This window comes from Mobula hypostoma, chromosome 3, assembly GCF_963921235.1.
Source record: "Mobula hypostoma chromosome 3, sMobHyp1.1, whole genome shotgun sequence".
Classification (NCBI taxonomy): Eukaryota; Metazoa; Chordata; class Chondrichthyes; order Myliobatiformes; family Myliobatidae; genus Mobula; species Mobula hypostoma.
Window position 1 is genome coordinate 231,716,423 of NC_086099.1, and position 21,522 is coordinate 231,737,944.

A 21,522-nucleotide genomic window follows, 5' to 3' on the forward strand; every position below is an offset into this window, starting at 1 on the left:
GGAAGTTGATTGGTGAAAGAGATACAGGCTGGAGAAGAGGGAATCTCATAGAAAAGGAAAGAAGGCTGTGTAAGAAAGAAAAGGGGAAGGAGATGGGCAGTTAAAGAGATAAGGTGAGAGAGGGAAAATGGAATGGGGAATGGTAAAGGTGGAGGTGGGGGGGGCGTTACCAGCTCTGAGAAATCGATGTTATTACCATCAGGTTGGAGGCTACCCAGATGGAATATAAGGTATTGCTCCTCCAACTGAGCGTGGCCTCATTGTGACAGTAAAGGAGGCCATGGACTGACATGCTGGAATGAAATGGGAAGTATAATTAAAATGGATGGCCACTGGGAGATCACCTTTGTTTTGGTGGACTGAGTATAAGTACCCAGCAAAGTGGCCTCCCAATCTACATCAGGTTTCATCAATTTACTGGTGGCCACACCAGGAGCACCAGATATAGTAGATGATCCCAACAGACTCACAGGTGAAGTGTCACCTCACTGGAAGGTCAGTTTGGGGCCCTGAATGGTAGTGACGGAGGAGGTGTAGGGACAGGTGTAGCACTTGTTCTGCTTGCAAGAATAAGTGTCAGGATGGATATAAGTGGGGAGGGATGAACGGACAAGGGAGTAGAGTAGGGAGCGAATCTTGCGGAAAGCAGAAAGTTGCGGGGGGGAGGGAAAGCTGTGCTTGGGGTGGGATCCTGTTCAAGATATTGGAAGTTACAGAGAATTATGTTGTGGATACCGAGGTTGGTGGGGTGGTGGGTGAGGACAAGAGGAACCCTTTCCCTGCTAAGGTGGCGGGAGGATGCAGTGAGGGCAGACGTGCGTGAACTGGAAGAGATACGGTTGAGGGCAGCACTGATGGTGGAGGAAGGGAATCCCCTTTCTTTGAAGAAGGATATCATCGCCTTCGTTTTGGAATGAAAACCCTCATCCTGAGAGCAGATGTGGCGGAGATGGCGGAATTGAGAGAAAGGAATGGCATTTTTACAAGTAACAGCGTGGGAAGAGGTGTACTCTAGGTAGCTCTGAGAGTCAGTGTGTTTATAATAGGTATCAGTCTATTATAATAGACATGAGGCCCTTACTGAGGACAGAACGTTCTACCTCAGAGAGGGGAAGGTCAGAGGGGATGGTGAAGACCCGGCACAGATAAGAGCTGGGATCAGAGGAAGGAAGGGGGTTGGTAATGTCAGAGGAGAGGGGAGAGTCGGGCGTTCAAGGAAGGTGAGCTGAGAGGAAGATGGAGTGTCTGTGGACCCAAGAGCTGGCAGTGGAACCTGAGAGATACGGGATTGCAGAGTGGTGGTGGGGGAACAGGAGACAGGGGTTCCAGCTGCAGCATGTGAAGTCCCAGCCTGGAGGTGCCATTGGTTAAGGCTGGAGTTGAAGTTGGAGGTTGTGCAATCTGTACTTTGAAGGTGTCCAAGGTTGTTGGAACCCAAATTGACAGCGGTGGTCCAGGTTTTGAACCTGCTCAAGATCTTTAGAACTGTTGAGGTCGGCAGCAGGATCACAGTCTGGAGACGCTCGTGCCTACCGGCGGAAGAAACGGCAGGTGCTATAGTCTGTGAACAGGCGATTCCCACCCCAACACACAAATCCACTCACTCCCTCTGATCTGGAATCCTTCTCTCTGCCCCCACCTCACCAACACATAAACCCTCCCTAACTCTGCTCCTCTCCAACAGCTCTCCATCAGCCAGTTCTTCCCCTGAGCCTGTCCCACGGCTCTGCACCTTACCCATGAACTCAAAGATCAGGTAGATGTCTCTGTCATTTGCTGCTCGGATGACATTAAGCAGTTTGATGACATTGTCATGATTTCCAAATTCCTAGGAGACAAAGACAGAATTTAATGGAGTAGGTACAGGGAGAATGAAATATTGCCAGCAATCACATGGAACACACAGCAGCATAGCACACGAACAGACCATTCAGCCCACTGTGTCTGTGCTGACCACATTATTCCATTTATTTATTTAGAGGTACAGCACTCTGACAGGCTCTTCTGGCTCAATGAGCCCGTGCTGCCTAATTATGCCCATGTGACTAATTAACCTGCTAAACAGTAGAACGTGGGAGGAAACTGAAATACTCAGAGGAAACCCAGGCAGTCAGGGGAGTATGTACAAACACTTAAAGTCAGCATCAAGAATTGAACCCAGGTCGCTGGCTCTGCATTGGCATTATACGAACCACTACACTATCACTGTATCCCTAATAAATGCCACTGTATCCCTAATAAATTCCATCTGCCCACATATGGTCTGCACCCTTTCATACCATCTCGGTCCAAATGTTGTTTAAACTTTACTATGGCATCTACCACCACTACCTCCCTTGGTAGCAAGCTCCAAGCACCTCCCAATCTCTGCTTTAAAAATAACTTGTCCTATAGATCTTCTTTAACCTTTCCCCCTCCATCTCTGTGAAGCCACTATATGTTAATAGACCTGAGTTATCAAGGCTCTAATGTGTGTGACTCCGTCTCTGAGACATTGCCCCTGAATTTAGCACACAGTTAGTGGGCTTTGGTGCGTGCTTCTCCCTCTCCAAGACTTTGCTCCCTCTCTGAGACCGATCTCTCTGTCTCAGTGAAGGTATGTTGGTACACAGTTAGTGTGTTCTGGTGTGTGTGACTCCCTCTCTGAGACCGATCTCTCTGTCTCAGTTGAAGGTATGTTGGTACACAGTTAGTGTGTTCTGGTGTGTGTGACTCCCTCTCTGAGACCGATCTCTCTGTCTCAGTTGAAGGTATGTTGGTACACAGTTAGTGTGTTCTGGTGTGTGTGACTCCCTCTCTGAGACCGATCTCTCTGTCTCAGTGAAGGTATGTTGGTACACAGTTAGTGTGTTCTGGTGTGTGTGACTCCCTCTCTGAGACCGATCTCTCTGTCTCAGTTGAAGGTATGTTGGTACACAGTTAGTGGGTTCTGGTGTGTGTGACTCCCTCACTGAGACCGATCTCTCTGTCTCAGTTGAAGGTATGTTGGTACACAGTTAGTGGGTTCTGGTGTGTGTGACTCCCTCTCTGAGACCGATCTCTCTGTCTCAGTTGAAGGTATGTTGGTACACAGTTAGTGGGTTCTGGTGTGTGTGACTCCCTCTCTGAGACCGATCTCTCTGTCTCAGTTGAAGGTATGTTGGTACACAGTTAGTGGGTTCTGGTGTGTGTGACTCCCTCTCTGAGACCGATCTCTCTGTCTCAGTTGAAGGTATTTTGGTACACAGTTAGTGGGTTCTGGTGTGTGTGACTCCCTCTCTGAGACCGATCTCTCTGTCTCAGTGAAGGTATGTTGGTACACAGTTGGTGGGTTCTGGTGTGTGTGACTCCCTCTCTGAGACCGATCTCTCTGTCTCAGTGAAGGTATGTTGGTACACAGTTAGTGTGTTCTGGTGTGTGTGACTCCCTCTCTGAGACCGATCTCTCTGTCTCAGTGAAGGTATGTTGGTACACAGTTAGTGTGTTCTGGTGTGTGTGACTCCCTCTCTGAGACCGATCTCTCTGTCTCAGTGAAGGTATGTTGGTACACAGTTGGTGGGTTCTGGTGTGTGTGACTCCCTCTCTGAGACCGATCTCTCTGTCTCAGTGAAGGTATGTTGGTACACAGTTAGTGTGTTCTGGTGTGTGTGACTCCCTCTCTGAGACCGATCTCTCTGTCTCAGTGAAGGTATGTTGGTACACAGTTAGTGTGTTCTGGTGTGTGTGACTCCCTCTCTGAGACCGATCTCTCTGTCTCAGTGAAGGTATGTTGGTACACAGTTAGTGTGTTCTGGTGTGTGTGACTCCCTCTCTGAGACCGATCTCTCTGTCTCAGTGAAGGTATGTTGGTACACAGTTAATGGGTTCTGGTGTGTGTGACTCCCTCTCTGAGACCGATCTCTCTGTCTCAGTGAAGGTATGTTGGTACACAGTTGGTGGGTTCTGGTGTGTGTGACTCCCTCTCTGAGACCGATCTCTCTGTCTCAGTGAAGGTATGTTGGTACACAGTTAGTGTGTTCTGGTGTGTGTGACTCCCTCTCTGAGACCGATCTCTCTGTCTCAGTGAAGGTATGTTGGTACACAGTTAGTGTGTTCTGGTGTGTGTGACTCCCTCTCTGAGACCGATCTCTCTGTCTCAGTGAAGGTATGTTGGTACACAGTTAATGGGTTCTGGTGTGTGTGACTCCCTCTCTGAGACCGATCTCTCTGTCTCAGTGAAGGTATGTTGGTACACAATTAGTGGGTTCTGGTGTGTGTGACTCCCTCTCTGAGACCGATCTCTCTGTCTCAGTTGAAGGTATGTTGGTACACAGTTAGTGGGTTCTGGTGTGTGTGACTCCCTCTCTGAGACCGATCTCTCTGTCTCAGTTGAAGGTATGTTGGTACACAGTTAGTGGGTTCTGGTGATTGCTCAGCAGTCACACAGGACTAATTCCTGTTGATGTTCCGCCCACATATGCAATAACAGGAGCAGCACAGTGGGGGGAGGGGCTTGGCACCCAACCACACACATACAGTGCCAAGGCAAGAACAGAAACATCTGCGGCTTTGGGACAGAGCCAAATTGAAGGCTTGAGGCTCCCACTCATCACGTTCCCTCCCTGCACTCCCAGCATATTCAATCGCCCATCCACAGCCCAGCCCTCCACTCACTCAGACTGAACCAATGTCAAGTGCGGATCTGGCAGAAATGACCAAGCAGACTGCAGAGGTCTCTTCCTGCTCCCCTCACTTGTAGTCAGTATTTACCCCAACACCTCCTCCTGTGCAGAAACCCTGTCAATCAAACCCCAAATACACTGCATCTATTGCTTCTCCAATACCCATCCTGCTTGTGCCAACGAACTGGCGGGTGTATTCAAGGATATTTTCACCCTCTCACCGCTATGGGTATAGGTAACCCCAGGTAATTTCTGAAGTACATGTTTGGCACAGCATTGTGGGCCGAAGGATCTGTATTGTGCTGTAGGTTTTCTACGTTTCTCTATGTTTCTACAGGCAGAAGTTCCCACTTGCTTCAAAAAGACAACCATTATACCAGTGCCGACAAACAATAATGTGAGCTACTTCAATGACTATCACCCGGTAGCACTCACATCTACAGTGATGAAATGCTTTGAGAGGTTGGTCATGACAAAACTGAACTCCTGCCTCAGCAAGGACTTGGACACACTGCAATTTGCCTATCGCCACAATAGATCAACGCCAGATGCCATCTCAATGGCTCTTCACACAGCCTTAGACCTCCTGGACAATACAAACACCTATGTCAGGAGGCTGTTCATTGACCATAACTCAGCATTTAACACCATCATTCCCAGAATCCTGATTGAGAAGTTACAGAGCCTGGGCCTCTGTACCTCCCTCTGCAATTGGATCCTCGACTTCCTAACCGGAAGACCACAATCTGTGTGGATTGGTGATAATATCATCTCCTCGCTGACGATCAACACTGGTGCACCTCAGGGGTGTGTGCTTAGCCCACTGCTCTACTCTCTCTCTACCCATAACTGTGTGGCTAGGCATAGCTCAAATCCCATCTATAAATTTGCTGATGATACAACTGTTGTTGGTAGAATCTCAGATGGAGATAAGAGGGCACACAGGAGCGAGATATACCAATTAGGGGAGTTGTGTCGCAGCAACAATCTTGCACTCAACATCAGTAAGAGCTGATTGTGGACTTCAGGAAGGGTAAGATGAAGGAACACATACCAATTCTCACTGAGGGAATAAAAATGGAGAAAGTGAGTAGTTTCAAGCAGTGTCAAGATCTCTGAACACGTAACCTGGTCCTAACGTATCGATACAGCTATACAGAAGGCAAGCCAGCAACTATACTTCACTAGGAAACAACAGGAATTCTGCAGATGCTGGAAATTCAAGCAACACACATCAAAGTTGCTGGTGAACGCAGCAGGCCAGGCAGCATCTATAGGAAGAGGCGCAGTCGACGTTTCAGGCCGAGACCCTTCGTCAGGACTAACTGAAGGAAGAGTGAGTAAGGGATTTGAAAGCTGGAGGGGGAGGGGGAGATGCAAAATGATAGGAGAAGACAGGAGGGGGAGGGATGGAGCCGAGAGCTGGACAGGTGATAGGCAGAAGGGGATACGAGAGGATCATGGGACAGGAGGTCGGGGAAGAAAGACGGAGGGGGGTGACCCAGAGGATGGGCAAGAGGTATATTCAGAGGGACAGAGGGAGAAAAAGGAGAGTGAGAGAAAGAATGTGTGCATAAAAAAGAGTAACAGATGGGGTACGAGGGGGAGGTGGGGCCTAGCGGAAGTTAGAGAAGTCAATGTTCATGCCATCAGGTTGGAGGCTACCCATACGGAATATAAGGTGTTGTTCCTCCAACCTGAGTGTGGCTTCATCTTTACAGTAGAGGAGGCCGTGGATAGACATGTCAGAATGGGAATGGGATGTGGAATTAAAATGCGTGGCCACTGGGAGATCCTGCTTTCTCTGGCGGACAGAGCGTAGATGTTCAGCGAAGCGGTCTCCCAGTCTGCGTCGGGTCTCACCAATATACAAAAGGCCACATCGGGAGCACCGGACGCAGTATATCACCCCAGTCGACTCACAGGTGAAGTGATGCCTCACCTGGAAGGACTGTTTGGGGCCCTGAATGGTGGTAAGGGAGGAAGTGTAAGGGCATGTGTAGCACTTGTTCCGCTTACACGGATAAGTGCCAGGAGGGAGATCAGTGGGGAGGGATGGGGGGGACGAATGGACAAGGGAGTTGTGTAGGGAGCGATCCCTGCGGAATGCAGGGGGGGGGGAGGGAAAGATATGCTTAGTGGTGGGATCCCGTTGGAGGTGGCGGAAGTTACGGAGAATAATATGTTGGACCCGGAGGCTGGTGGGGTGGTAGGTGAGGACCAGGGGAACCCTATTCCTAGTGGGGTGGTGGGAGGATGGAGTGAGAGCAGATGTACGTGAAATGGGGGAGATGCGTTTAAGAGCAGAGTTGATAGTGGAGGAAGGGAAGCCCCTTTCTTTAAAAAATGAAGACATCTCCCTCGTCCTAGAATGAAAAGCCTCATCCTGAGAGCAGATGCGGCGGAGACGGAGGAATTGCGAGAAGGGGATGGCGTTTTTGCAAGAGACAGGGTGAGAAGAGGAATAGTCCAGATAGCTGTGAGAGTCAGTAGGCTTATAGTAGACATCAGTGGATAAGCTGTCTCCAGAGACAGAGACAGAAAGATCTAGAAAGGGGAGGGAGGTGTCGGAAATGGACCAGGTAAACTTGAGGGCAGGGTGAAAGTTGGAGGCAGAAAGTCAACTTTCACCCTGCCCTCAAGTTTACCTGGTCCATTTCCGACACCTCCCTCCCCTTTCTAGATCTTTCTGTCTCTGTCTCTGGAGACAGCTTATCCACTGATGTCTACTATAAGCCTACTGACTCTCACAGCTATCTGGACTATTCCTCTTCTCACCCTGTCTCTTGCAAAAACGCCATCCCCTTCTCGCAATTCCTCCGTCTCCGCCGCATCTGCTCTCAGGATGAGGCTTTTCATTCTAGGACGAGGGAGATGTCTTCATTTTTTAAAGAAAGGGGCTTCCCTTCCTCCACTATCAACTCTGCTCTTAAACGCATCTCCCCCATTTCACGTACATCTGCTCTCACTCCATCCTCCCACCACCCCACTAGGAATAGGGTTCCCCTGGTCCTCACCTACCACCCCACCAGCCTCCGGGTCCAACATATTATTCTCCGTAACTTCCGCCACCTCCAACGGGATCCCACCACTAAGCATATCTTTCCCTCCCCCCCTCTCTCTGCATTCCGCAGGGATCGCTCCCTACACAACTCCCTTGTCCATTCGTCCCCCCCATCCCTCCCCACTGATCTCCCTCCTGGCACTTATCCGTGTAAGCGGAACAAGTGCTACACATGCCCTTACACTTCCTCCCTTACCACCATTCAGGGCCCCAAACAGTCCTTCCAGGTGAGGCATCACTTCACCTGTGAGTCGACTGGGGTGATATACTGCGTCCGGTGCTCCCGATGTGGCCTTTTATATATTGGTGAGACCCGACGCAGACTGGGAGACCGCTTCGCTGAACATCTACGCTCTGTCCGCCAGAGAAAGCAGGATCTCCCAGTGGCCACACATTTTAATTCCACATCCCATTCCCATTGTGACATGTCTATCCACGGCCTCCTCTACTGTAAAGATGAAGCCACACTCAGGTTGGAGGAACAACACCTTATATTCCGTATGGGTAGCCTCCAACCTGATGGCATGAACATTGACTTCTCTAACTTCCGCTAGGCCCCACCTCCCCCTCGTACCCCATCTGTTACTCTTTTTTATGCACACATTCTTTCTCTCACTCTCCTTTTTCTCCCTCTGTCCCTCTGAATATACCTCTTGCCCATCCTCTGGGTCACCCCCCCCCGTCTTTCTTCCCCGACCTCCTGTCCCATGATCCTCTCGTATCCCCTTCTGCCTATCACCTGTCCAGCTCTCGGCTCCATTCCTCCCCCTCCTGTCTTCTCCTATCATTGTGCATCTCCCCCTCCCCCTCCAGCTTTCAAATCCCTTACTCACTCTTCCTTCAGTTAGTCCTGACGAAGGGTCTCGGCCTGAAACGTCGACTGCGCCTCTTCCTATAGATGCTGCCTGGCCTGCTGCGTTCACCAGCAACTTTGATGTGTGATACTTCATTAGGAGTTTGAAGAGATTTGATATGTCAAGAAAAACTTCCAAAAACTTCCATAGATGTACCGTGGAGAGCATTCTGATAGGCTGCATCACTGTCTAGTATGGGGGGGGGGAGGGGGGGCTACTGCACAGGGGCAAAAGAAGCTGCAGAGGGCTATAAATTTAGTCAGTTCCATCTTGAGTACTACCCTACAAAGAACCCAGGACATCTTCAAGGAGCAGTGTCTCAGAAAGGCAGCATCCATTATTAAGGACCCCCAGCACCCAAGGCATGCCCTTTTCTCATTGTTACCATCAGGTAGGAGGTGCAGAAGCCGGAAGACACACACTCAGCAATTCAGGAACAGCTTCTTCCCCTCTGCCATCTGATTCATAAATGGAAATTGAAACCATGAACACTACCTCACTTTTTTAACATATATTATTTCTGTTTTGCATGATTTTTAATCTATTCAATCAATATACATATACTCCAATGATTTACTTATTTATTTACTTTTACTTTTTTTTCTTCTATATTATGTACTGCATTGAACGAAGTTAACAAATTTCACGACACATGCCAGTGATAATAAGCCTGATTCTGATTCATCGTGAATGACTACAGGATCTCCTCCTGCTCCCCTCCCTTGTTGTCTGTGCAGGAACCTGATTCTCCTATACCCACCCTGCTTATCAAATCCTCAATAATCTTCAGTAGCTTTGCCAAGCCAAAATTTCCCACTCATACTGACTTTATTTACTTTTATTTTATTTCATGATACAGCACGGAAAAAGCCCTTCTGGCCCATCATGTGCACTGCCCAACAACTCACTGATTTAACCCTAGCCTTTTAATCACAGGACAATTTACAGTGACCAATGATCCTACTAACTGGTGTGTCCTTGGACTGTGGGAAGAGATCAGAGCACCAAAAGGAAATCCATGTGTTCTCAGGGAGACTCCTTACGGATGACGACAGAATTGAACAAACTCTGATGCTTAGAGCTGTAATTGTGTCACGCTAACCACTACACTACCATGGCACCCTAATGGTTTTCTGATTTTCTGTCTGTTTCTCCCTTACTAATGGCTTCTAGAGACTTTTACAGATGTTTCACGAGCAAACCCACCTTTCCCTGCTCTCTGCCTTCCTTGTTTGTTGAACACAGATATTATAGTACACTTAACATGAAACATCAGACAGCATAAAGCTGGAACACAGAATTTGCTCTGTGCTGACTGTGATGCCAATGGACCATATCCATCCATTCCTTATCTGTTCATGTGCCAATGACTCTGAACATATACCATATGTGAAGGTTTATTCTTCTCGGCCAACTAATGAGGTGAACTCTTGCGGTTAATTAAAGACATCCTAAAATTTTCATGGGTCCCTGGAATGTGCAGCCAGGGTGATACTGGAGGCAAATATAATAGATGCCTTCCAGACAGGCACACAAATGTGCAGAGAATGGAGGGGTTTGTTTAGTTGGTTATTTATGGACTTGTTTCATTCATTCAGCACAACATCATAAGCCAAGGAGCCTGTTGCTGTTCTACATTCTGTACCGATGCAAGCAAGGAGATAAGTTGAGAGAGAGAGAGAATGGGATGGGAAATGGTGAAGGGGTGAGGGGGCATGGGGGGGCATTACCGGAAGTTTGAGAAATTGATGTTCATGCCCATCCATCACCTCCCTCTGGCGCTCCTCCCTCCTTTTCTTTCTTCCATGGCCTTCTGTCTCTTTCACCAATCAACTTCCCAGTTCTTTTCTTCATCCTTCTCCCTCCAGCTTTCACCTATCACTTTGTGTTTGCTCTCTCCCCTTCTTCCACCTTTTAAATCTACTCAACTTTTGCTCCAGTCCTGCCGAAGGGTTTCAGCCCGAAACGTCGACTGTATTCTTTTCCTCAATGCTGGCTAGCCTGCTAAGTTCCTTCAGCATTTTGAGTGTGTTGTTGAGAGCTACTGGGATTGCTCCACTGGGAGCCAGAATAGAGCTGAAAGGCCTCCTTTGTAACATAATGCAGCTCTATAAAACTCTGGTTAGGCCACACTTTGAGTACTGTGTCCAGTTCTGGTCACCTCTCTACAGGAAGGATGTGGAAGCATTGGAAAGGGTACAGAGGAGATTTACCAGGATGCTGCCTGGTTTAGAGAGCGTGCATTATGATCAGAGATTAAGGGAGCTAGGGCTTTACTCTTTGGAGAGAAGGTGGATGAGAGGAGACATGATAGAGGTATATAAGATATTAGAGGAATAGATAGAGTGGATAGCCAGCGTCGCTTCCCCAGGGCACCACTGCTCAATACAAGAGGACATGGCTTTACGGTAAGGGGTGGGAAGTTCAAGGGGGATATTAGAGGAAGGTTTTTTACTCAGAGAGTGGTTGGTGCGTGGAATACACTGCCTGAGTCAGTGGTGGAGGCAGATGCACCAGTGAAGTTTAAGAGACTACTAGACAGGTATATGGAGGAATTTAAGGTGGGGGGTTATATGGGAGGCAGGGTTTGAGGGTCAGCACAACAATGTGGGCTGAAGGGCCTGTACTGTGCTGTACTATTCTATGTTTTATGTTCTATAAGAAACTCACCTGAAGTAACAAAATTTCACGAAACGTCCTCTGAAAAATAAAAAGTACGTCAGACAGTGATCAGACAGGGCAGGACAAACCCCACTTCCCACACCACAGAACCAGCATATCAAGGGACAACCTAAATGGGATGGGGACAGGAAAGGACTCCTACCTTTTGAAGCAAAGGCATGCTCTCCTGAACCTCAAGGAGGAAATGGAGAGAAACTGTCTCTACCTTTCATGACAAAACAGAGGGACAATCAATGAGGTTGAGGAGGAGGCATCCTCTTTAGGTTTGGATTGGAAAAAGACAAACCCACCTGGCAGGAATTGGAGTACCCCAAACCATCATTGAAAAATGAAGCCCCCTTCCAACCCTGAAGCAGGATTGGGGAGGGAAGATCCACACAGTGGCATGATTGTGAAGATGTACCCTCAGTTTAGCAGAAAATCAGGACCCTAACCAGCAAGCAGTTGGGAATGGGAAGCAGGAGTGCAGAACAAGCAACTGCTCTGGCACCCAACTGTGACTAGGACTAGGAAGAGGACTTCCACTTTTGGGGATACAGCAACTAGTACTGTGATCTCCACAATGAACACAGAACAACCCCTACCCCTGCCCCAAGGTACCTGAGCATCTGTCCGGTTTCTGAAGGCATCGAAGATTTTCTTCACAGCCACCACCTCTCCCGTTTGTCGATCGATCGCTTTCCACACTATTCCATAAGCCTGGAAATAAGATATATGGATGTGTTTGATGGGACTGAATTATTGTATCTGTGCCCTGCACTACAATTTCCTTGCCCAAAACACTGTGAATCTTTGACAATATCTTGCCCAGAGAGTCACTGACTATGTCAGGATCAATATAGGTCTGGGAAGTCACAGTCACAGAAACACAGCGTGGAAAGAGAACAATCCACCCAGGAATTATGAGCACCTGGAGAATCATAGGTCATAAAATATTACAACAAAATACAGCACCTTCAGCCCACAATCTTTTAATCTGCTCTACAATCAATCTAACCCTACCTTTCAACATAACCGTCTATTTATCTATTATTTATGTGCCAATCTAAGAGTCTCTTTAATGTCCCCAGATGCATTTGCCTCTACTGTCAACTCTGGCAGAGCATTCTATGCACCTACCACCCTGTGAAAAAAAACCTGCCTCTGACATCTCCCCAACAGAGTCAAAGAGTCATAGAACATTACAGCACAGAAACTGGCCCTTTGGCTCATCTAGTCTGTGCTAAACCATTATTCTGCCTCGTCCCATTGACCTGCACCAGACCAGATACCCCTCCCATCCATATACTTATTCAAATTTCTCTTAAATGTTGAAATCGAGCTCACATCCATCACTTGCGCTGGCTCACCCTCATCACCCTCTGAAAAAAGAAATACCCCCTTATGTTCCCCTTAAACTTTTAACTTTCACCCTTAACCCATGACCTCTAGTTGTAGACTCACCCAATCTCAGTGGAAAAAGCATGCTTGCATTTAATTTATCAACACCCTTCATAATTTTGTATACCTCTATCAAATCTACCTTCATGCTTCTATGTTCTAGGGAATAAAGTCCTAACCTATTCAACCTTGCCCTATAACTCAGGTCCTCAAATTCCAGCAACATCCTTGTCAATTTTCTCTGCATTCTTTCAGACATATTTACATCTTTTCTGTAAGTAGGTGACCAGAACTAGACACTACTCCAAATTAGGCCTCACCAATATCTTATACAACTTGAACATAACATCACCATTCCTGTACTCAGTACTTTGATTTATGAAGGCTAATGTGCCAAAAGCTTTCTTTACGACCATACCTACCTGTGACATTACTTTAAAAGAATTATGCATCTGTAATTCCATATCCTTCAAGTCGAACACACTCTTCTGTGCCCTACTACTCACCATACAAGTTCTACCCTGGTTTGTCCTCCCAAATGCAACACCTCACACTTACCTGCATTAAGTTCCATCTGCCATTTTTCAGCCCATTTTTCCAGCTGGTCCAGATCCCGCTACAAGCTTTGATAGTCTTGGTGTCATCTACAAATTTGCTGATCCATATTATCATCCAGATCATTGATATAAAATGCTTTAAAAAAGTATTCAGCCCCCAAACCCTCGTTCACAGAAATGAGTATAACAACCAGGGATTTGGATCAATTTAACTGATCATTTTTACTTGTAAATCACATGCTTCTTTTTTCATAGAACCCCAAAATCAGGTAAAACTGTAAAGAATGAAAGGCATAAAAATTCAAAAATTTAAATGTCATCAGATCAAAAGTATTCATCTCTCTTTGCTCAGTACCTAGTTGAACCATCTTTTGCAGCTATTACAGCTTGTAGTCTTTGGATTAATCAAGAAACATAGAAAACCTACAGCACAATACAGGCCTTTCGGCCCACAATACTGTGCCAAACATGTACTTACTTAGAAATTACCTAGGGTTACCCATAGCCCTCTATTTTTCTAAGCTCCTTGTACCTATCCAAGAGTCCCTTAAAAGACTATCATATCCACCTCCACCAGCATCGCCGGCAGCCCATTCCATGCACTCACCACTCTCTGAGTAAAAAACTTAGCCCTGGCATCACTTCCATACCTACTTCCAAACACCTTAAAACTGTGCCCTCTCGTGTTAACCATTTCAGCCCTGGGAAAAAGCCTCTGACTATCCACACGATCAATGACTCTCATCTGTATTAACTTTGCAGGTGATGAAGAAAGATTTGCCCATTCCTCCTTGGAGAATTGCTCAAAATGTGCCAGGTTCATTGGGGAGTGCTGGTGAACAACAGTTTGAGATTTTGCCAGAGATGTTTGATCAGTTTAAGGTCAGGACTAATTGGACAACTCAAGCACATCAATTTTTCTCATTTGTAGTCATTCTGGCAGGGTACTTTGGGGTTGTTGCTGAAAGATGAACATTGGCCCCAGTTTAAGCTTTCTGGCAGAGGCTAGCAAGTTTTTATCCAGGATCTCTGTGTATTTAGCAGCATTCATCTTCCCATCAATCTTGATCAGATTTCCATAACACCATAAGACATAGGAGCAGAATTAGGCCATTCAGCCCATCGAGACATTCCATCATGGCCGATCCTGGGTCCCACTCAACACTATACACCTGCCTTCTCGCAATATCCTTTGATGACCTGACCGATCAGGAAACGATCAATTTCCACCTCCACCATAGTCTGTAGCAGACCATTCCACAGATTCGCTACTCTGGCTAAAAAAGAATTCCTCTTTACCTCTGTTCTAAAAGGTCGCTCTTCAATTTTGAGGCTGTGCCCTCTAGTTCTGGATACCCCCACCATAGGGAACATGATCTCCACATACACCCTAACTAGTCCTTTCAACATTTAGTAGTTTTCAATTCGATCCCCCCCCCCCCCATTCTTCTAAGTTCCAGTGAGTACAGGCCCAAAGTTGCCAAATGCTCCTCCTATGTTAACCCCTTCATTCCCGGAATCATCCTCATGTACCTCCCCTAGACTCTCTCCAATGACAGCTCATCTTTTCTGAGACACGGGGCTCATAATTGTTGACAATTTTCAACTGCGGACTGACTAGTGTCTTATAAAGGCTCAGCATTATCTCCTTGCTTTTATATTTTATTTCCCTTGAAATAAATGGCAACATTGCATTTGCCTTCTTTACCACAGACTCATCCTGTAAATTAACCTTCTTGAAGTATTGCAGGAGAACTCCTAAATTCCTCTGCACCTCTGATGTTTGAACCTTCTCTCTACTTAGATAATAATCTGCATTATTGTTCCTTTTACCAATATGCGTCATACATTTCTGAACACTGTATTCCATCTGTCACCTTTTGTCCATTCTTCCAATTTGTCTAAGTCCTGCTGCAATAGCATTGCTTCCTCAGCACTATCTACCTCTCCACCTAACCATATCATCCACAAACTTTGCCAAAGCCATTATCTAAATCATTGACAAACAATGTGACTCCTGAGGAACACAACTGGTCACTGGCAGCCAGCCAGAAAAGGCCCCTTTTATTCCCACTCATTGCCTCCTGCCTGTCAGCCATTCCGCTATCCATGCCAGTTTGTTTCCTCTAACGCCATTGGACTTTATCCTGTTAAGCAGCCTCATGTGTAGCACCTTTATCAAACGCCTTCTGAAAATCCAAGTAAATGACATCCACTTCCTCTCCTTTGTCCTGCTTGTTACTTCCTTGAAGAAATCTAACCAATTTGTCAGGCAAGATTTCCTTTTACAAAAACCATGCTCACTTTGACTTATTTTATCATTAGTCTCCAAGTTCCTCGAAACTTCATCCTTAATAATAGACTCTAACATTTTCCTAACCACTGAGGTTAGGCCAACTGGCCTATAATTTCCTTTCTTTTGCCCTCCTCCCTTCTTAAAGAGTGAAGGGACATTTGCAATCTTCCAGTCCTCCAGGCCTATGCCAGAATCAAGTTATTCTTGAAAGACCATTACCAATGCATCCATTATCTCTTCAGCAACTTCTCTCAGGACTCTGGGATGTAGTCCATCTGGTCCAGGTTACTTATCCACCTTAAGATTTTTCAGTTCGCCTAACACTTTTTCCTTTGTCACAGCAATGGCGCTCACTCCTGCTCCCTAATACTCATGGACCACTGGTACACTGCTATGTCTTCCACAGTGAAGACAGATGCAAAGTACCCATTAAGTTCATCTGCCATTTCCTTGTCCCCCATTACCTCCTCACCAGCAGCATTTTCCAGTGGTCCAATATCAACTCTCACCTCCCTTTTACTCTTTACATAACAGAAAAACCTTCAGGAATCCTGCTTTATATTTCTGGCTAGTCTGCCCTCATATTTCATCACTTCCCTTCTTAGTGCTTTTTTAGTTGCCTTTTGTTGGATTTTAAAAGCCTCCCAATCATCCAACTACCCACTCACTTTTGCTACCCTATATGTCCTTTCTTCCTCTGTGGGACATATCTATAGTGCACGTTGTGAACTATTCCCAGAAACTTCAGCCATCTCTGCTCTGCCATCATCCCCGCCAGTGTCCTCTTCCAATCTACCTGGGCAAGCTTTTCTCTCATGCCTCTGTAATTCTCTTTATTCCATTGTGATTCAGAAACATGTTTCTTTCTCTCAAACAGCAGTATGAATTCAATCATATTACGATCACTACCTCTTTAAAGTTCATTGACATTAAGCTAATAATATCTGGGTTATTACATGTAATGTCCTGGTTCATTTTTTTTTACAGTTATGCTGTTCTGTACTTCCTTTTGTGCTGTTCTGTGCAAGCTGATTGTTTGGGTTACTGTTGAAGATAAGAGATAGGAGAATTGTGTGCCATCCAATTAGGATGGTTGGATTAAGGGGAGGTTTCTCTGGTGAGGGACACAAGTTTAAGCTTGAGGCATTTGTTAAGGAGATGAAGAGAGAAGACGTGGGAGAGAAGAGGTCATACGATTTGACTCGGAATGGGGCCTTGATTCGATGAAGCCCCAGGCTGAGATCAAAGGAGGATTGGCAAAGGGGAAACCGTGAGCTCCAACTTGTGCACATTAGACTGTTGCATTAAAATGGGCCCTTTTGTTTTTCTTGTTCTTTCTGTACTAACCCTTTAGTCAAATTAAGAATTCAGCAGACAGAACCAGAGTGTTTCATTGTGGGATATTGTCTAGGAGCGATTTTGTTGGATGCTGTGTGATTGCCCTGAGCATTGATCCAGTGGGTTGTGTGTTTAAGTCTATGCTAAACTAACATGAGAAGGCACCTTAAAACTGTGCCTTCTCGTGTTAGCCATTTCAGCCCTGGGAAAAAGCCTCTGACTATCCACACGATCAATGCCTCTTGTGGGATATGGGAAGGCAGGGAGACCTCCAATGTCCTGAACACTGTATCTGCAAGAAGTGCATCCAGCTGCAGCTTCTAACAATCCACATGAGGGAGCTGGAGCTGAAACTAGATCGGGGTCCCTAACCTTTCTTGCACTGTGGACCGGTTTAATATTGACAATATTCTTGCGGACCACACGGGCACATGGCAATCCTGAGATAACAACCCTGGATGTCCTGCTCTTTAACTTAGCAGCTAAAGGGCAAGCCTAAGTTCCCTATGTAGAGCCTCACCACTCATGCTACTCATGTCATTAGTACATACATGGACCGCGAATTCTGGCTGTTCACCCTCTCACTTAGGAATCCTGAAGACTCAATCCGAGATGAACCACACCTTGGCACCCAGAAGACAACATACCATCGGGGAATCTCGTTCTCGTTCACAGAACCTCTTTTCTGTTCCCCTAACAAACCCCTTATTACCATAGCGTACCTCTTCTCCTCCTTCCCCTTCTGAGTCAGAGTCAGACTCAGTGCCAGAGACCTGAACACCATGCCTTTCCTCTGCTAGGTCATTCCCACTCAATAGTATCCAAAGTGGCATTATCTGTTGTTGAGGGCGATGGCCACAGAGGTACTCTCTACTGGCTGTTTAATCACTTTCCCCTTCCTGACTGTCACACAGTTTCCTGCACCTTAGGAGTAATTACTTCTCTATATGTCTTATCACTGACCCGAACGATCGGAGTTCATCTAGTTCAGCGGTCCCCAACCACTGGGCCGTGGACCGGTACCGGGCCTTGCACCTTTCCTCATTCCCTGTCACACCCACTGTTGAGCTCAAGCGAGGTCATGACCTGTGCGTCATCCATGTCAGCGTGGGAAGGAGATCAACTCCTCGAGCTTGCAAATGACGGCGGGCTGAAAAGTATGTTTGACATAACATCTCTGCCGGCATTCTGGATCAAAGTCAAGGTTGAATATCCTGAGATAGCCACGAAAGCACTGAAAACGTTGCTTCCATTTCCAACATATCTCTACAAAGAATGCAACGAAAACTAAACTGCGGAATAGACTGGACATAAGGAACTCCCTTCGAGTATCACTGTCTCCCGTCAACCCTCGACGGGACCTTGTTGTTGCAGGAAAACAAGCCCAGGGTTCCCACTGATTCAGCGATATTGGTGTGTTGCAATGATTTTGTATGTTCATACGGGGAAAGTATGCGCTGTGCGTTTAATATCCAAACATTACTTAAAATGTTATGATGCTGTTGACTTTTAAGTGACTTATATCACCATATTACAATTACAGCACGGAAACAGGCCATCTCTGCCCTTCTAGTCCGTGCCGAACGCTACTGTCACCTAGTCCCTCCGAACTGCACTCAGCCCATAACCCTCCATTCCTTTCCTGTATCGTAGGAAGGACAGATGAGCTCAGAGCATGGATCGACACCTGGAACTATGATATTGTAGCCATTGTGAGACTTGTTGCAGGATGGGCAGGATTGTCAGCCCAGTATTCTGGGGTTCTAATTTTTTAGACGTGACAGAGCGAGAAGGATTAAAAGAGGAAGAGAGGTGTCACTAGTCAGGGAAAATGTCACAGCAGTGCTCAGTCACGGCAGACTGGAGAACTCAACTAATGAGGTGTTTATAGATGGAACTGAGAATTAAGAAAGGTATGACCACATCAGTGGGGCTATATAACAGACCAACAAACAGTCCGAGGGATTTAGAGGGACAAATTTATAGAGAGATCACAGACTGTTGCAAGAAACATAAGGTTGTTACAGTAGGGTATTTTAACTTTCCACACATTGACTGGGACTCCCATACTATAAAAAGAATAGATGGAATAGGGTTTGTCAAATGTGTTCATGAAAGTTCAGTAAACCAGGTGAAATAAGGTGGATGATCTTGTTACACTTTTACAAATTGTTGGGTACGAAGTTGTCACCATCAATGAATCGAGGCTGAAGGATGATTGTAGTGGGGGCTGAATGTCCAAAGTTACAAACTGTATCGGAGGGAAAGGAAAGTAGACAGAGGGTGTGGCGTGGCTCTGGTGGCAAAGAATGGCATCAAATCAGTAGAAAGATGTGACACAGGATCGGAAGATGGTGAATCCTCATGGGTTGAGTAAAGAAACTGCAAGGGTAAAAGTAGCCTGGTGACAGGCCTCCCAAAACTAGCTGGAATGTGGACCACAGACTGTAAAAGGAAATAGAAAAGGTGTGTCAAAAGGGCAACGTTATGATAGTCACTGGAGATTTTAACATGCAGGTCGATTGGGAAATTCAGGTTGGAAATGGATCCCAAGAGAGAGAGTTTGTTGAATGCCTTTTGGCAAAATGGCTTTTTCAAACTGTTTGTCATTGAGCTACCAGGGGATCAGCGAGACTGCACTGGGTGTTATGTAATGAACCGGAGGTAATTAGGGAGATTAAGGTAAAAGAACCCTTACGAGGCAGTCATCACAACGTGATTGAACTCAGCTTGAAATCTGATAGGGAGAAAGTAAAAGTCTGATGTAGCAATATTTCAGGGGCATAATGGAAATTGCAGTATGAGAAAGGAGTTAGCTAAAGTAAATTAGAGGGAAATGCTGGCAGGGATGACAACAAAAGCAGCAATGGCATGAGGTTCTGAGAAAAATGAGGAAGGTGCAGGTATAGTCTTGTCATCTTCAAAAGTTTTCGGATGACTCTGCCATAGTTGGATGCATCAGCAAGGGAGATGAGGTTGAGTACAGGGCTACTGTAGGAAACTTTGTCACATGGTGTGAACAGAATTATCTGCAGCTTAATGTGAAAAAGACTAAGGAGCTGGTGGTAGACCTGAGGAGAGCTAAGGCACTGGTGACCCCTGTTTCCATCCAGGGGGTCAGTGTGGACATGGTGGAGGATTACAAATACCTGGGGATACGAATTGACAATAAACTGGACTGGTCAAAGAACACTGAGGCTGTCTACAAGAAGGGTCAGAGCCGTCTCTATTTCCTGAGGAGACTGAGGTCCTTTAACATCTGCCGGACGATGCTGAGGATGTTCTACGAGTCTGTGATGGCCAGTGCTATCATGTCTGCTGTTGTGTGCTGGGGCAGCAGCTGAGGGTAGCAGATACCAACAGAATCAACAAACTTATTCGTAAGGCCAGTGATGTTGTGGGGATGGAACTGGACTCTCACACAGTGGTGTCTGAAAAGAGGATGCTGTCTAAGTTGCACACCATCTTGGTCAATGTCTCCCATCCACTGCATAATGTACTGGGTGGGCACAGGAGTACATTCAGCCAGAGACTCATTCCTCCAAGATGCAGCACAGAGCGTCATAGGAAGTCATTCCTGCCTGTGGCCATCAAACTTTACAACTCCTCCCTTGGAGGGTCAGACACCCTGTGCCGATAGGCTGGTCCTGGACTTATTTCATAATTTACTGGCATAATTTACATATTACTATTTAACTATTTATGGTTCTATTACTATTTATTATTTATGGTGCAACTGTAACAAAAACCAATTTCCCCCTGGGATCAATAAAGTATGACTATGACTATGATAGATGTATTCCAAAAACAAAGACATACTTAAATGGCAAAACAGTACAACTGTGGCTAACAAGGGATGTCAAAGCTAATGTAAAAGCAAATGACTGGGCATACAACAAAGCAACATTAGTGAGAAGACAGAGAATTGGGAAGCTTTTAAAACCCTACAGAGAGCAACTTAAAGAATCATTAGGAGGAAAAAGATGAAATATTAAAGCAATCTAGCAAACAATATCAAAGTGGAATGAAAAAGTATTTTTAATTATGTAAAAAAGAGATGAGAGTGGATATAGGACCACTAGAAAACGAGACCAGAGAAATAATAACAGGGGACAAAGAAAAGCAAGATGAACTAAATGAATATTTTAGGCGGAAGACACTAGCAGTGGGCTCGACGTTGATGGGTGCGAGGGAAGAGAAGTGAGTAAAGCTGGAAGATCGAAGGGTATGTAAGTCACCCGCATCAGATGAACTGCACTCTAGGGTTTTCAAAGAGGTAGTGATAAAGATTCTGGAGGCATTAGTAATGTTCTTTCAAAAGTCATTGGACTCTAGCATGGTGCCAGAGGACTAAAAAATTGCAAATATCACCCCATTCTTTAAGAAAGGAGGAAGGCAGCAGAAAAGATATTATAGACCGGTTAGCCTGACCTTTATGGTTGAGAAGATGTTGGGAGTCAATTGTTAAGGCTGAGGTTATGGAGTACTTCGTGACACAGGCCAAGATAGGACAAAGTCACCCTACTTTCCTTAAGGGAATATCTTGCCTGATGAACCTGTTGGAATTCTTTGAGGTGAATACTCATAGGGTAGATAAAGGGGATGTAGTGGATGTTGTATATTTGGATTTTCAGAAGGCCTTTGACAAGATGCCACACATGAGGCTGCTTACCAAGTTAAGAGCCCATGGTACTACATGGAAGTTACTGGT

General features: G+C 46.0%; 1 protein-coding gene across 5 annotated transcripts in view; it reads right to left on the minus strand.

Annotated features, from left to right (window-relative positions):
* Positions 1-21,522, minus strand: part of mapk15 (mitogen-activated protein kinase 15) — a 214,853-nt gene that overhangs the window by 174,964 nt on the left and 18,367 nt on the right. For all 5 annotated transcript variants that reach the window (XR_010017473.1, XM_063044741.1, XM_063044742.1 and 2 more), the window contains exons 2-4: positions 11,841-11,939; positions 11,229-11,258; positions 1,738-1,828 (exon numbers count right to left, since the gene is read on the minus strand). Coding sequence is in view for 4 of the 5 variants with exons in the window: in XM_063044741.1 (XP_062900811.1) it covers positions 1,738-1,828; positions 11,229-11,258; positions 11,841-11,939 (220 nt within the window). In the remaining variant the exon portion in view is untranslated. The remainder of the gene's footprint in view (positions 1-1,737; positions 1,829-11,228; positions 11,259-11,840; positions 11,940-21,522) is intronic.